This window comes from Nuphar pumila, chromosome 2 (assembly GCF_984573655.1).
Source record: "Nuphar pumila chromosome 2, dmNupPumi1.hap1.1, whole genome shotgun sequence".
NCBI lineage: Eukaryota > Viridiplantae > Streptophyta > Magnoliopsida > Nymphaeales > Nymphaeaceae > Nuphar > Nuphar pumila.
In genome coordinates, this window is record NC_143250.1 from 7,842,205 (window position 1) to 7,856,812 (window position 14,608).

General features: G+C 36.3%; 1 protein-coding gene across 1 annotated transcript; it reads left to right on the forward strand.

Annotated features, from left to right (window-relative positions):
- The first annotated feature begins 2,700 nt into the window (after positions 1–2,700).
- On the forward strand, positions 2,701–8,115 carry LOC149844633 (uncharacterized). Its single transcript, XM_089997280.1, has 4 exons — positions 2,701–3,236; positions 5,983–6,128; positions 6,290–6,400; positions 7,220–8,115. The coding sequence occupies exons 1-4, from the start codon at positions 2,768–2,770 to the stop codon at positions 7,823–7,825; spliced, it is 1,332 nt and encodes a 443-aa protein (XP_089853406.1). The 5' UTR covers positions 2,701–2,767; the 3' UTR covers positions 7,826–8,115.
- Positions 8,116–14,608: the final 6,493 nt, after the last annotated feature.

Here is a 14,608-nt window from a genome sequence, read left to right on the forward strand (position 1 = left end):
ACTATGGGGTGTGACAACTTAGGAGGTCTCTACTTGGTTGCCAATCCTATCTTAGATTTTAATTTCTTGTGAGAATTGGTACAACAGAAGTTCATTTCCATTAAATTTATATTCAGTAATGATCAAGTGACAAACATTCTCACCAAGTCGTTGTCAACTATTTAATCCAATCTTCTCAGGATCAAGCTTTATGTCTCGAATGTTACACTCAACTTGCAGGGGGGGCATTTTAAAGGAAAAACTTTTCTTTTTTATGTTGCATGTAGAGTCCACCCAAAATGGAAAGTTTCTCAGTGAAGGTTTCCTTGCCATCAAACAGACCCTGAATGAAACAAACAACAAATTATCTTTGTGGAAAAGTGTTATGTTGGTATTCTCATGAAAAGGTTTTATTAAAATATATGCCCTTTTCTATGAAAGATCCTTCCCTTCCATGAGGGACATAAACGGTGCAGGTGCAATCCAATATCCAACTCGAATTTGAGTTCATTAAGCAGGTTTGGTAGCCAAATATGGATCTGATTAATAATTGGATTCAAGTTTGGTATTAAGTTTTGCATTCAATCCAGAACCTAAATCCGACTAAAACCCTAATCTGACTAAAAACTCAACCTAAGTGTAAATACCATGTTTTGAGCTAATCAGGTTTAGGTTTGGGTTTGAGTTTATCTTTTTTTTACATGAACCCGGTTAAGTCAGACTTGGTGATGCCTAGATCCAACCTGAATTAGAATGGTTTATATCCCTACCTTCTATGGAATTAAACAGTCGAGCCCTAAGGGCTTGTTTGATGACTTTTTAAGGCTTGGACGAAATGAATAAACAAAACATATAGAACACTAGTTATGTTCATTCTACAATAACTCTATATCAAGTCCAACATTTGTTTCGACTATACAAGAGGTTGTGCCCCTTTTGTCCAACATTTGTTTTACGCAGATCAGATAACTTCATTTTGGATTGTAAGACTCGATATGTCAGACCATATGAGTGTTTTAATATGTTTATTATGGATTTTAGCCTTGGATATAGATCTCGGATTTGATTTAAAAAACCAAAAAAATGTTAATAATTTGAGAAAAATAAGAATTGATATTTATATATATAAATGATCTAATCAATGTCATATCACATCTAATTAGAAAAGTTTATCATAAAAATATCAAACCCTAAAATCATATTAACTATAAAAAATCAAATTATCAAATTTTATTAAATCATTAAACCTTAAAATATAATATAATAAATAATAAATAAACCAAAAATCCTAAACTATAAGAAAAATAAGCCATAAAATTAAATAAAAAATCCCTAATTCAAACCATGACAAAAAAAATAAAAAAAGCTTAATCAAATTAACTATAATAAAATTATTAATACAAAAACATATCATAAAACCCTAAAATACAAGAAAATAATTCATAAATAAACCAAAAACCCTAATCTATAAGAAAAATAAACCAAAAAACCTAAACTACAAGAAAAATAAACCATAAATTAAACATAAAAAGCCCTAATTCAAACCATAAACAAAGAAAAATGAAATCTCTTACCAAAGAAAATAAAAATCCCTAACCAAATTATAAAACCTTAAAATATGAAAAAATAAATTATAAATAAACTAGAAAACCCTAAACTATAAGAAAAAATCATAAAATTAAATAAAATCCCTAATTCAAACCCTTAAAAAAATTAAAAAATCTACAATCAAATATAAGAAAATCCCTAATCAAATTAACTATAATAAGCTTTGAAAAAATTGATTCAAAGCCCTAATCATAAAAAATCAAACAAAAACTCTAATCAAATCAAAGAAAACCCTAATCAAATTAACTATAAAAAGCTCTAATTTAAAAAATTTTGATTAAAAAACCTAATTAATAAAAAACCCTAAACAATGTAAATCAATACAAAGAAAAAAAAAGAAAAACTAAGAAGAAGAACAAAGAAGAAAAAAAAATGAAGGGAAAAGAGAGAAGAATGAAGAAGGGGAAAGAAAGAAGAGAGAGAAAAACTGAGAGAACGGTGGCTGGTCATCGGTGGCGTGGCTGATTTGTTGATAGCATCTCCGGCAGCTGGTGGCCACGCTCGGCTGGTACAGGAGAGAGAGAGACCCCTCCCTCCAGTTTTCTTTGTAACACCCCCATTCCCCGCGTCCACGTTCTAAATGTAACAGGGGTGTCACGAAAATGACACTGTTTTTTTGATGCACCGGGTGCATTTAAGGCATCCACCGCGTCCAAAGTTTGCTAGAAAAGACGTTCCAAGCGTGTTTTTCGTCATGCACAATGCACGGGATGCGCCATCAAACTGTGCCCTAAGCTCCAAATTTTCAATGTCACAGATCTCGCTTACGGTGCAAGGGAAAATCTCCCGATATTTTAAAAACTATGCTCACAAAACCTCCACAAAATATCACTACATATAAAACTATAAAAACATTTAATAAACTATAAAAGTATTAAAATATTATAAGACCACTTTATTGCGTTTAATATCATGATAAAAATATAATACTTTCAAAATAGGCGATATGTTCAAAACATCCCACTTTTACTGCATCGTCCTTTTTGAAAATATCGTGCAAAAGAAGATAATTTCAAAGTATCGGAGATATTTTGGTACACACAGTCTCCTCCCCATAGCACCATAGCGGATTTGAGTCTTTTTAAGACTGCAGCAATTCCCTACAGTGAGATGGCTCCCCATATTTAAATGGTGGGTTCCCTGTGCCTTCTTCATCCCTTCCCCATCACTAGTGCACACCATGATGGAATGGCCCTGCTCCAGATGCACCTTCCTCAATCCTTCCTCCCAGAAATCGGCCTGTGAGGTCTGCCTGGCTCCCAAGCCCTTCCCTCCCCCCTCCAAAACCAACCTCCCATCATCTTCATCACCACCACCATCGTCTCAATGGTCATGCAAGGCCTGCACCTTCCTCAACCCTCTGCGCGTTGCCAGGTGCGGAATCTGCACCGCCCCGAAGATCGAAACGATGATCTCGCTTCTGGACGATGATGGGGACGAACTGGACGCCTCCGTCGGGGCGGTGTTTCGTCCCTTGCAGCGCTGCGATCGCTTGCGGGAACCGAAGCAGCCGGCCGGGGATCTAAGCGGAGGGGCGGGGGATTTGGAGACGTCGGGTTCGATCAGGCACCCTAACAACGAGCTGCTGCGGAAGCTTCACGCCGAGAAACGGGCGAGGACGGAAGCCTACAAGCCGGACCGATCTGTTGGTGAGGGCTGATGATCTTTTTTAATTTTCCTTTTTGGTTCTTGTATTTCATGAAGCTTTCTTGGGGATCCTGATTTTGTTTCTGGATTGTTCAAAGATCCTTCGTTTTGCAAGCCTTGCTCACTCTTATGGTCTTTTATCATAGAGGTGAATTGGGTTTGCCAGATTGGTCTTGTTCTGTTAAATTTGCAGAGCTAATTTTGATACCCAAAGTAACATATAAATCATACATTGTTAATTGGATGATAAATGCAGTTAATTGGGAAAGGATGGTAGGAACACGTGAATGTCATCAGCTTTTATAATTACAAATAGGAGAGTGGCCTTTTAGCATAGAATCCCTTGCGTGCATGTTATCTCTTCCCCATGTGTTGCTTAGTTTCTTGTGTGACTCCTTGGGGGATGCCCATGTGATGCTTGGGTTTTAGTGTGTCTCCTTGATATGGATGTGCAAAAAGGGTCCCATCCATATATATTTGCATCCCCTTGGGAACGTGATGTACCCCATGCTTTGCTTGGCCATTGCCTAATAAGAGGTCTTCCTCTCCTACCGTGGATGTAGGCCACCGTGCCTAACCACCTAAAACCCTCTGTCTTATTCCTTTGTTCTTTTCTTTTCTTTTTTTTCGATACCACTTAGCGCTTCCAACATGCTTAGAAGTAGAGTTTTGTTGATGCAATGAATTCAAACAGTAGTCCTATTCAAAGTATGACTTTTTGTAGTGTAATCTTAATTTCTTGGTGTTCATGGCCCAGTATGCGGGGTCTCTTGCATTATTTATAAATTAACAATTGATAAAAATAACAATGATGGCATTCTTGATTGTTATTGCGCAGAAGTGGATGCCTGTGATAAATCTAAATCAATTCAGCAATTGCAATTGAAAAACGGGGGAGTTACTTGGAGTTTTGAGCTGGTCATGTTCTTTACAGGTTACTAGTTTGCCATGCTAACTGAAATTTATAAGCCTAGGGCTGAAGCCTGTATGTGGTTGTATAACTCAATCTTATCCTCCGTTTTGATATTAAAAATAATGCCATAGCTAGGTATCTACCACTCAAACTTAGGCCATTAGTGTTGCAATATAAGTTATACAGACAAAAAGAACACACACACACACACACACAGAGAGAGAGAGAGAGAGAGAGAGAGAACTGCCATGGTTATAATCAGGTAGTATCAAATTCATGCAAGGGATGTGGCACTCTTCATCTCTTCTAATACTTCTTTGTATAGTTTAAAAACTCCCCGGGTCAGACTCAGTTGACTCGGCCCGGATCACCCAGTCACTGAGTCAAAAAGGAGTACAAACTCGTTTTGAACAAAACCCGGCCGAGTCATGGACAAGTCAACCGAGTCATGGGGCGAGTCAGCCGAGTTATGGATGAGTCAGCGAGTCATGGACGAGTCATGGGCGAGTCATGCATATATATTCATATATAATATATTATATATAAAAATATGATTATATATTAATAAAAATATACATTAAATATATTATAAAAATATCATATAATGTATATTATATATAATATATTGACAATATATTATAAAATATACATAATATATACATATATTTATATATTTTATATAAAATATAAAGTTAACATGACCCGGCCAAGTCACAGGTCATTCAAGGACGAGCCGAGTGACGAGTCAACGAGTTTTAAAACCATGCTTCTTTGTGTATGCCCAAGTGCTTCGAAGGTCAGCTATGTTATGTGGATACAGCTGTAGATCGTAGCTGCAACTATTTTGATGAAGTCTTCCAATATGACTAGTATAGCAGGAGATTGATATGGGATATGGGAGTAGAAATGGAACATCTATGTGACATAAGACTGCCAGAAAGGACGCTTATGGAATCAGCATCATTTCTGAACCAAATGTATGCTGCAACTTTCATCTAATGATAGGTATTCCTCCTCACTTAAATGGCATTTTTTCATTCTTTCTCCAATTAATTGTTCACAAACACATACTTGTAGACAAGATCATTTTGGAAAACATTCAGCTTTCTTGTTAAAAGAAAAAGTGAAATAATGTTGTACGAGTGTGAATGTAGCTAATCATCATTAGTATGTGAGTTAGATGTTCTGAAGAATGAATCTGCATGTGTTACAACCACAGTCACAAATATTGGTCTCAGCTGTAACTCAGTTAGGCAATTTATCTCGATAATATAAGTTAGGTTGATATATCTAAGGGAAAATCTTGGGGCTTAAAAAATTTTGAAAATATGAAAGTAACAAAAATAAGTAAGAAAATCACATGTTTAGACAATAAAATACACATATAATAACAGAAATACATGAAAATTATAAAAGAAAGAAAGACATATTTAAGATGTAGAAAATCAATAAAAATGCAAAAGAACTGATAATATCGTGATATTATCATGAAAATATCGCAATATATTTAAAAATTTTATATTTTGAAAATACATGATACCTTTAATATCATTTACATGATTTTTTTTCTTTTCTGGTATCTAAGTTTCTTACTTTTTTGGCACTAGTTACCATCTGTTTCAATCAGGAAAAAACATTCTTAACTCTAAGACCACAATTAAGTTATAGGATACTTTCTGTTTTAAGCATTTGAACATCTATTTGACTTGATTTTCCTTTTGTTGGTATACTTTTCTACTTTCCCTTTTTCTTTCAAGTGATGATGCTGCTTTCTCACTTTTCTTTAACTGAGAATTCTGCTTTCTCATCGGTAAATAATGTGCTTCCCCTGACAGGCCTTCCTGAACCATGTCCAGAGCAGGAGACATTGAAAATCTTGACCTACAATGTTTGGTTCAGGGAGGATCTAGAGTTAAATGAGAGGATGAAAGCACTTGGAGTACTTATCAAACAGCATGATCCACATGTCATTTGTTTCCAGGTCTCTCTCTCTCTCTCTCTCTCTCTCACACACACACACACACACACACACACACATGGATGCATGCTGACACAGAAACGTGCTTGCTCACTCATGAACTTGTGCCTTATTATTTAGCCTGCATTTTGAATCTTGTTACATTCTTATGGCGGACACTGCAGGAAGTCACACCTAGCATATACGAAATTTTTAAGGGATCAAGTTGGTGGAGTGCATACCACTGTTCAGTCTCAGATAGTTTGGCTTCTAGTAGGCCTTACTTTTGCATGCAGGTGAGGAGAAAAAGAAATTTTTTGGAAAAAAATGCCTTTCTCCCTCTCTCTCTCGTCCAACTGCTTGGGTTGTTTTACACTTTACAGCTCTTTTTATTTCCAAGTGTATACCAACCGTGAACACTTTAGTGTGCACTGTTGAGTTTTTGTTGTTCAGGATTATGGTTCCAGCTGTCATACTTACATGTACCTCACTATAGACTATAGTTTAACTTATTAATGTAAATTGCTGAAGTTAAACTTAAGCAGTTGGATATATTGACATGACTACAGATTTGTTTATCTAGTGTAGCAGTTGGTGTGAATCTTTCAATATCAATCAATGATTTTGAAGCCCTTTACCTAAAGAGTTTCTGATATATTGACATGACTACAGGGGTTATTTGCCGTTTAGCGTATAGCTGATCAGTTGGTGTATATCTTTCTGGTATCTATAGATTTTGGGCCTGACTACCTAAATGGTTCTATTATAAGCAGACACGATCAAGTAACATAGTTCTTGTCCTTAGTTATGTGCAGATCCATTTGATTACCGTGTTAAATTTTATTAATTGAGAGAACCCTTTGTACTGTGAAAGTTTGCATGTGAATCCAGAGTAAGAAATTGTGCATGTTGATTGGAGATTTGCCCTCAAACATCCAGAAAGGTTTGCTTGTTTTCCACGCGTTTTTGTTCTACATGATGGATGCATCATTTTTTTTATACGTCGTGTGTTTTTTATTGGATATATGTCCTGTATTTGCAATTGGCAACACTTATTATTTCTTAAAAGTTCACATGTAAATGGTATGCAACTGATATGCTTTCACGCATTTCAGTTGAGCAAGTTATTAGTAAGAGGCTTTCAGCGCAACCCATTCCACAATTCCATAATGGGAAGGGAACTCTGCTTGGCGGACATTGATGTTGGTATGGGGAAGCAGTTGGTAGTTGCTACCAGTCACCTTGAAAGCCCTTGCCCTGCACCCCCAAGATGGGATCAAATGTACAGCAAAGAGCGTGTGGCTCAGGCAAAGGAATCTATACAACAACTTAAGGCTTTTCCCAATGTCATATTCTGTGGTGACATGAATTGGGATGACAAGTTAGATGGCGGCTTTCCATTATTTGATGGGTGGGTTGATGCTTGGTTTGAGCTTAGGCCAAAAGAAAATGGTTGGACGTATGATACAAAAGCTAATCAGATGTTGTCAGGTAACAGAACATTGCAAAAGCGGTTGGACCGTTTTCTCTGCAACTTGACTGATTTCCAGATAGCCAGCGTTGATATGATTGGGAAGGAAGCAATACCGGGCCTATCATACTGCAAGGAGAAGAAAGTGAAAAATACTGTGCAGAATCTCGTGCTCCCAGTCTTGCCGAGTGATCATTATGGACTGCTCTTGAAGATAGAGAGGAAGCATGGGAAGCTTGCCCAGAATTGAATTTCTACGGAAGTTGGTGGAATGCTTCTGGATGATCGGAGTGCTAATTTACTCTTTAGTTCTGAAATTATGCTAATTTGACTGGTTTAAGAAAATGGATGGCTTTAACATTAAGTGGTATCAATGTATTTGCAGAGGATGACCGAGTTCCAAAATTTTGTTCCAAGGCCTTCTGCTTGAAACTTAACTGTATGCCTTTTGTCTTTTGTAGATAATCTTGGTACATATTTTGTCGATTCTCAGGTCTAGATGAAATGCTCTTTTGAGCTCAAGGAAACAAAAGCTTCTAATATCAGTAATTTTGTAATTGTCTTTCTTTGAATATATGCATTAGGATTTTTTTTTTATCTAGCTCCATCACCCACCTAACCTATTTTAGATCACTCATTTATGCATGACATTGATGCATTTTTTTCCTTTATCATGTGGCTTAACTACGGGGGGCGATCGTTTATAGTGTCTAGATGCTAACATAGAGAGAGAGTTTTGTATTATATAAAAGGAAATATTATCATATCATATTTAAATTGATAGATAGTATCTATAACCAATCCCTAATTCTTAACATCCTAATCTAATTACCTTCACCCCTATCCATACCCATCCAAATCATTTATACCCTCCCATTTTCTTTTGGTATAAGCCTTTTAGCTGTGATACTTTTGTTGGTCATGATTTTATCCATTGGCTTCCCTTTATGCACTTGAGTTGAATGATGATGACAACCTACGCCTACCGTAGTTGAGATCTATGGTGGAGTCGAAATGGGCAATGGGCAGTTTTCTGGCTTAAGAAAATATTACAGCTCCTGACCAAGGGGGGGTAGGGGTCTGTAATGACCCAAACTTGGACCTCTCGAGTCTGAGTTCATGGACGTCACTTTTCAGAAAAAAAATACCAAACAACCTTAAAACTAAGTCAATTATTTTTTACACAAGTCATAACAAGGTCTAAATAACCATTAGGCTCATCCATGCTAACAATAATGCCAAATCATTTATCTCTATAACAAAGCAAGATGACAAAAGTGTGATCCTTGAGTCAGCGATAGGCAGACATCGGTTTTGTTTTTTGGGTCGAATAAAAAGTTGCTTAAATAAGTTGTCAAGATAAAGATCCAAGTACATATCCAAAATATAAAAATACAGAGATAAAACAAAAAGCACTTCAAGTCGCCATTAGTCAAGTCCATCAAATTACTTCATTCCTCTCACAATACTTACAGTTGTAACCAAATGATGGTGAGTTTAAAACTCAGTAAGGTTTCATTTACAAATGTAATGTAGGGTGAGTTTAATTCTCTAACTAGCACACATGTTTACACATTTTATCCCTTTTTTACCTTTTTCTTAACTCTTCTTGAGACAATTACTTACTTTTTTCTATAGTAGAAATTTTTCAATGTTATCCTCTACACTAATCGACTATTCTAAAAATAATTTATCGGACTTGGCAACCCATGTAGACAACTTCAGAGTCTACAGTGTTGCTCAGACATATTAACTACTCTACCAACAACATAATCAAAACTGATTCAGATTGTAAACATTCAATCACTGCAGTTTTACTTACCGGTTACAAATTGAAGAGCTCAATATGCCTGTCGGTAGCTAGCCGAAGAGCCCGAAAAGTTATATCTGCCCTCAAGGTGTCTAGAGAGCTATACATTCTCCTAAGGTTTATAGTTCATGCTACTTCTTACATGTGTCTAATAGGCAATATTTTTATTCCCAAGGGTAACCTAGGAACTCCTCAAGATACCAAGCACAAATGAGACACACACATCTCTAACAAAGCCCTACACCATGTCCTTCATGATAGAGTTTTTATCTTTCTTTGTGTTGTTATCCTAGATGCATTATTTTTTTAATTTCCTTTTATTTCTCAGTGTTAGTGTATTATATCATTTTAAATGCACATTCACTAACTAGTTTTCAGCATATAATCACATTGAAAAAATATTAAGTTTAGGGATAACAATTCATTATAGAGATACAAAATCAATTAATCATGCCACAACATTAAAATACCCCTCCCAATGTATAAGCATGATGTTCCCAAAGTAAGCCATATTATGAGAAATATAGAACTCTACCTCCTTTTTTCAAAGTCTGGCATTCCTCTTTCTCATAACATATTACATGTGTCAAACCATTATCCTTGTTTCCACAATAAGTGGATTCATGACATGAATCATAACATTTTCTTGAATTTGACAAAGTATTAAGATAACATGTAATATGAATCATAATTCATATGCATTTTTTTAAAAGCCACAAAATATATATTCCTAAGCATGCATTTAGTCAAATTTAATCACAAATGTGAAGCATACTACATACGCATCACAACATCTATCCATAACAAGATGCATTTATACAAAAAATTATACTTTATTATCTAGGGAGTTATTTGTAAATGTTCTCTTATCTTGAATGCAAGAATCAAACCCTTACTCTGCAGTCGAGTCTCTCATATGAGTAGTTAGATCTGTTCAGTACACAAGATTCACTGAATTTACCAAACCGATATTTCTTTTATTTATAAAATTACCAAACTACCCCTCTCTAATATCGTCCGTTAGACCTCATATTTGTGGTGTTTTTAGTCATCAATATAGAATAGACAGATTCCTCCTTGTGTCCCTGTATCAATGCACTAAACCTTACCCGATTCTGAGTTCGAGGTGAGGTGAAGAGTTGTGCTTATTTTACTGAAGTAGGCAAAAACTAGGGCAAAACGGTTATTTAAAATCTCAAGCAGGTCTGGATCTATATAATAGAATTGTGAGGGATCCACCCAACCATTCGAGTCTTATTTTCTATTATGGATCAGATCCAACCGAAATCTGCATCCTACAAGTAAAACCCAAAACATGTATATATGTAATTTGTTTGCTACTCATAACCAACTAAGTTATCATGGCCTATTAGTAAGGGGTAGTTTCCTTCATGTTAGATGTTGTAGATTCAAATCTCAACCTCAACCTCACCCTTACACATACACACATTTTTTTTCTGTTTAAATTCATTGAACCTAACTCAGACCTAGCTTAGTCTAAGTCTAGCCCAAACTGAACCTAATGGGTTCACCCCCTGATTTTCTTTCTAATTACATGGATTGGATCTAGATCCAATCTAATCTGGAATCGAGACAAAGATCTAGTCTCTGTTCTATACACAGGTTAATCAAATTGGATCTAGATCCAGTCTGTTTGGATCAGTTTGTGATAAAAAATTGAGGTGGTCACTATCTCAGTTTTCCATATATGTTTATATATATAACTATATATATTTATTATTTTATTATTATATATATTTTATTTTATTTTATTTTTCTTGAACAAACTCGGTTTGGTTCCATACAGACTGAGTCAAACTGATCAAAGATGACAGACCGAGACAGATAGACCAGACTTGGTCTAGTTTCATCCAGATCAAGTTGATCCATCTGCGAATTGAGACAAAGAGCGACTGCTCTCGCTCTTGCCCAAAACTTTGATCAGACACAGTCTCGTTTCACTCAGATTGAGTCGATCTATTTGCAAAACGAGACAAAGAGCCCAGACCGAGTTTGTTTGTTTGCATGCCAAGACGGAGGCCTCAACCTCTACCCATGGCCTCTCACTCCCTTTTTTCTTGGCTGAATGTCACCAGCAACCCCATGTTGTCGATGGCTGAGGCAACACCTCCCCCCCTTGCCTCGATCCTCCTCTTTACAACGACATTGTCTCTCCCCCCCTTGCCTCGATCCTCCTCTTTACAACAACATTGTCTCTCCCCCCCTTCTCTTCTCCATAGTGGCCGGTATGGACAGAGGGCCACTCTCTGTTCCCCCACCCCCTCTCACTGTGCCCTACTCTTCCTCTTAGTGCCATCGCTAACAATCATGAGGTTGTCAGTGGTTGGAACAGAGGGTGCCCAACCATTTTTCATGATGGTGTCGACAATGCCGAAGGTGAGACGAAGGGTGTTGTGCCCTCCTCCTCTCTCGCCCTCTCTCTATTTATTCAAATAGAATTGAGAAAGGAGGGTAGCTTACCTATTGGTCGCTCTCCCTTGGTGCTTCGACCTCCCCCAAACTCTCTCTCTCTCCTTCCTTTTATCTCACACCTCTCCCTCTTTTAGAAAAATGGAGAGGGTGAGAGAGGCTCATGGGTTTATATAAAGGTCGATGAGGGTCTCTCTCACCTCTCCCCTCATAATGGAGGTCTCCCCTCTCCTCCCTACTTCTTCATACATGAGGAAGAAAATAAAGTTATTACCAATTACTCTCTATTAAAGTGGGGGTCTCTCCCTCTTGTCACATATGAATAAGTGAAGAAGGAGAAGAGACACTCACAATTTTACAATTTCACCTCCTTTAAAAGAAGATTCATTTTGAATCTTACATGAAAACATATGTAACAATTGAACACGGATGTCTGACTCGTGCTCCTAAGTGACCTCAATCTTGTTGTGATGTTTTCATCCAACTAGCACCAATAATGTGACTTTCTTCTTTAATCATTGTTCCTTCGAGTCCAAAATTTTAACGGACTCTTCACTAGTACTCATGTCATCTTAGATGTCTAGTACTAACTCCACCATATCCAATATGTGCAAGGTATCTGACACATATTTTTGCATTATAGATACATGGAGCACATTATACATCCTTGACAATGATGGAGGTAATGCCAATCTGTAGGTAGTAGAGCCTATCTTCTTTAAAATTTTAGAGGGTCTGATATACATTGGACTTAATTTATCATTATTCTAGAACTTTACCTCCCTTTCTCAAAGCCTAGCATTCCTCTTTCCCACAACATATTATATGTGTCAAACTATTATTCTTGTTTCCACAATAAATACATTCATGGCATAAATCATATACCAACATTTTCATGATTTGACAAAGTAGTAGAATAATATTTAATATGAACATAATACACATGCATCTTTTTAAAAGCAAAAAATAAAAAAATAAAAAAATTCCTAAGCATGCATTCAATCAATCTAATAACAAACGTGAAGCAATCTGCATACGCATAACAAAACATATCCATAACAAGATGCATTGATATACAAAGACTGTATTTTATTATTTAGAGAGTTATTTGCAAACGTTCTTTTATCTTGAATGCAAGAATCGAACCCTCACCCTGTAGTCGAGTCACTCATATGAGTAGTCGGATCTGTTTAGTACATAAAGATTCACTGAATTGATCAAAGCAATATTTTTTTATTTATAAAATTACCAAACTACTACTCATGAATATAGTCTGTCAGACATCATTTTTTGTGTTGTGTGTTTGGTCATAAAAACAGACAAGACAGGTTCTCTCTGAGTGCCGATTTCAATGCACTAAACCTCACTTGATTTTGAGTTCACGGTGAAGAGTTATGCCCATTTTACTGAAGTTGGCAAAAACTAGGGCAAAATGATCATTTTTATCTCTTAAGCGGGTTTGGATCTGGATAACAAAATTACAAGGGATCCACCTGACCCTCTAGGTTTGATTCTCTATTCTGAATCATATCTGACATGGATTTATATCTTACAAGTAAAACCCAAAATATGTATATATATATATATATATAAAATTTGTTTGCTACTCATAATCAACTAAGCAATGGTGACTTAATTGTTAGGGGTAGTTCCCTATACATGAGAAATTGGGTGTTTAAATCCCAACCCTGAATTCACACACATACATTTTTTTGTTTGACTTCATTAAACTTAACCGAGACCTAGCTTGGTCTGGGTCTAACCCAAACTGAACTTAAATGGGTTCAGTTTCTGATTCTCTCTAATTACATAGATTGGATCCAAATCCAATTTAGTATGGTTTGGATCCAAACTGAACCCGAGGCAGAGATCCAGTCTTTGTTTTATACTCAAGTTAATCAAACGGGGTCCCAACCAGTTTGATACAAACTGGACCATACCCACTTTAAATGGACCCAACCTTGATCCAGATTTGTTTTGGACCCAACTGGACCCAAACCCAGAACTGGTTTGTTTGGATTAGTTTGTGATATTAGATTTTCTATATATGTTTTTATATATATTATTATATATATTTTTTGACTGATCGAAACAAAGAGCGTCCACTCTCTGTTTCTCCCCAACTTGACCAGACTCGGTCTGGTTTCACCCAGACTGAGCTAGTCTGTTTGCAGACCAAGACTGAGAACGACTGCTCTCTATCTCGCACAAACTTTTATCAAACTCGGTCTGGTTTTGCCTAGACCAAGAGAGAGAGCAACTTCCTCACTTAACCAGACTCGGTCTAGGTGAACTTTGACTGTACTCGCTCGACAATTAGAATTTTGATTTATTATTTTTAGAATGTCATAAATGTTTAGTTGTGGTTTTAGGGTTTTATTTTATTTTTTTCTAATCAGCATTATGCATGAATCCATGAATATTACTTAATTTGATTTTGGTTAGAATATTAGGTTTTTTTTTATCTGTTAGCATAAATGAATAATATATGAAGCTTGTAGGATTAGAGTTTTTATTTATTTTTTTAATTCATAAGTTAATATAATTTATTAGTAATTATTCTTTATATTTTTTTTTACTTTGCATTTGTTCCCACCCTAGGTTAGAATTTCGGCTCCATCCCTGTTGACACCCCTAACCCATTCATAACTATCCTTCAATAGTGTTGCACATGAGCCGAGTTTGGCCTAGCTCAGCTTGGTTCACTAAAAGAAAAGAACTGTTCAAGCTCGGTGAGATCACCGGTCTAAGATCATCTTGAAAGGAGCTCGAGCTAAGCTTGGCTCGGCTGGA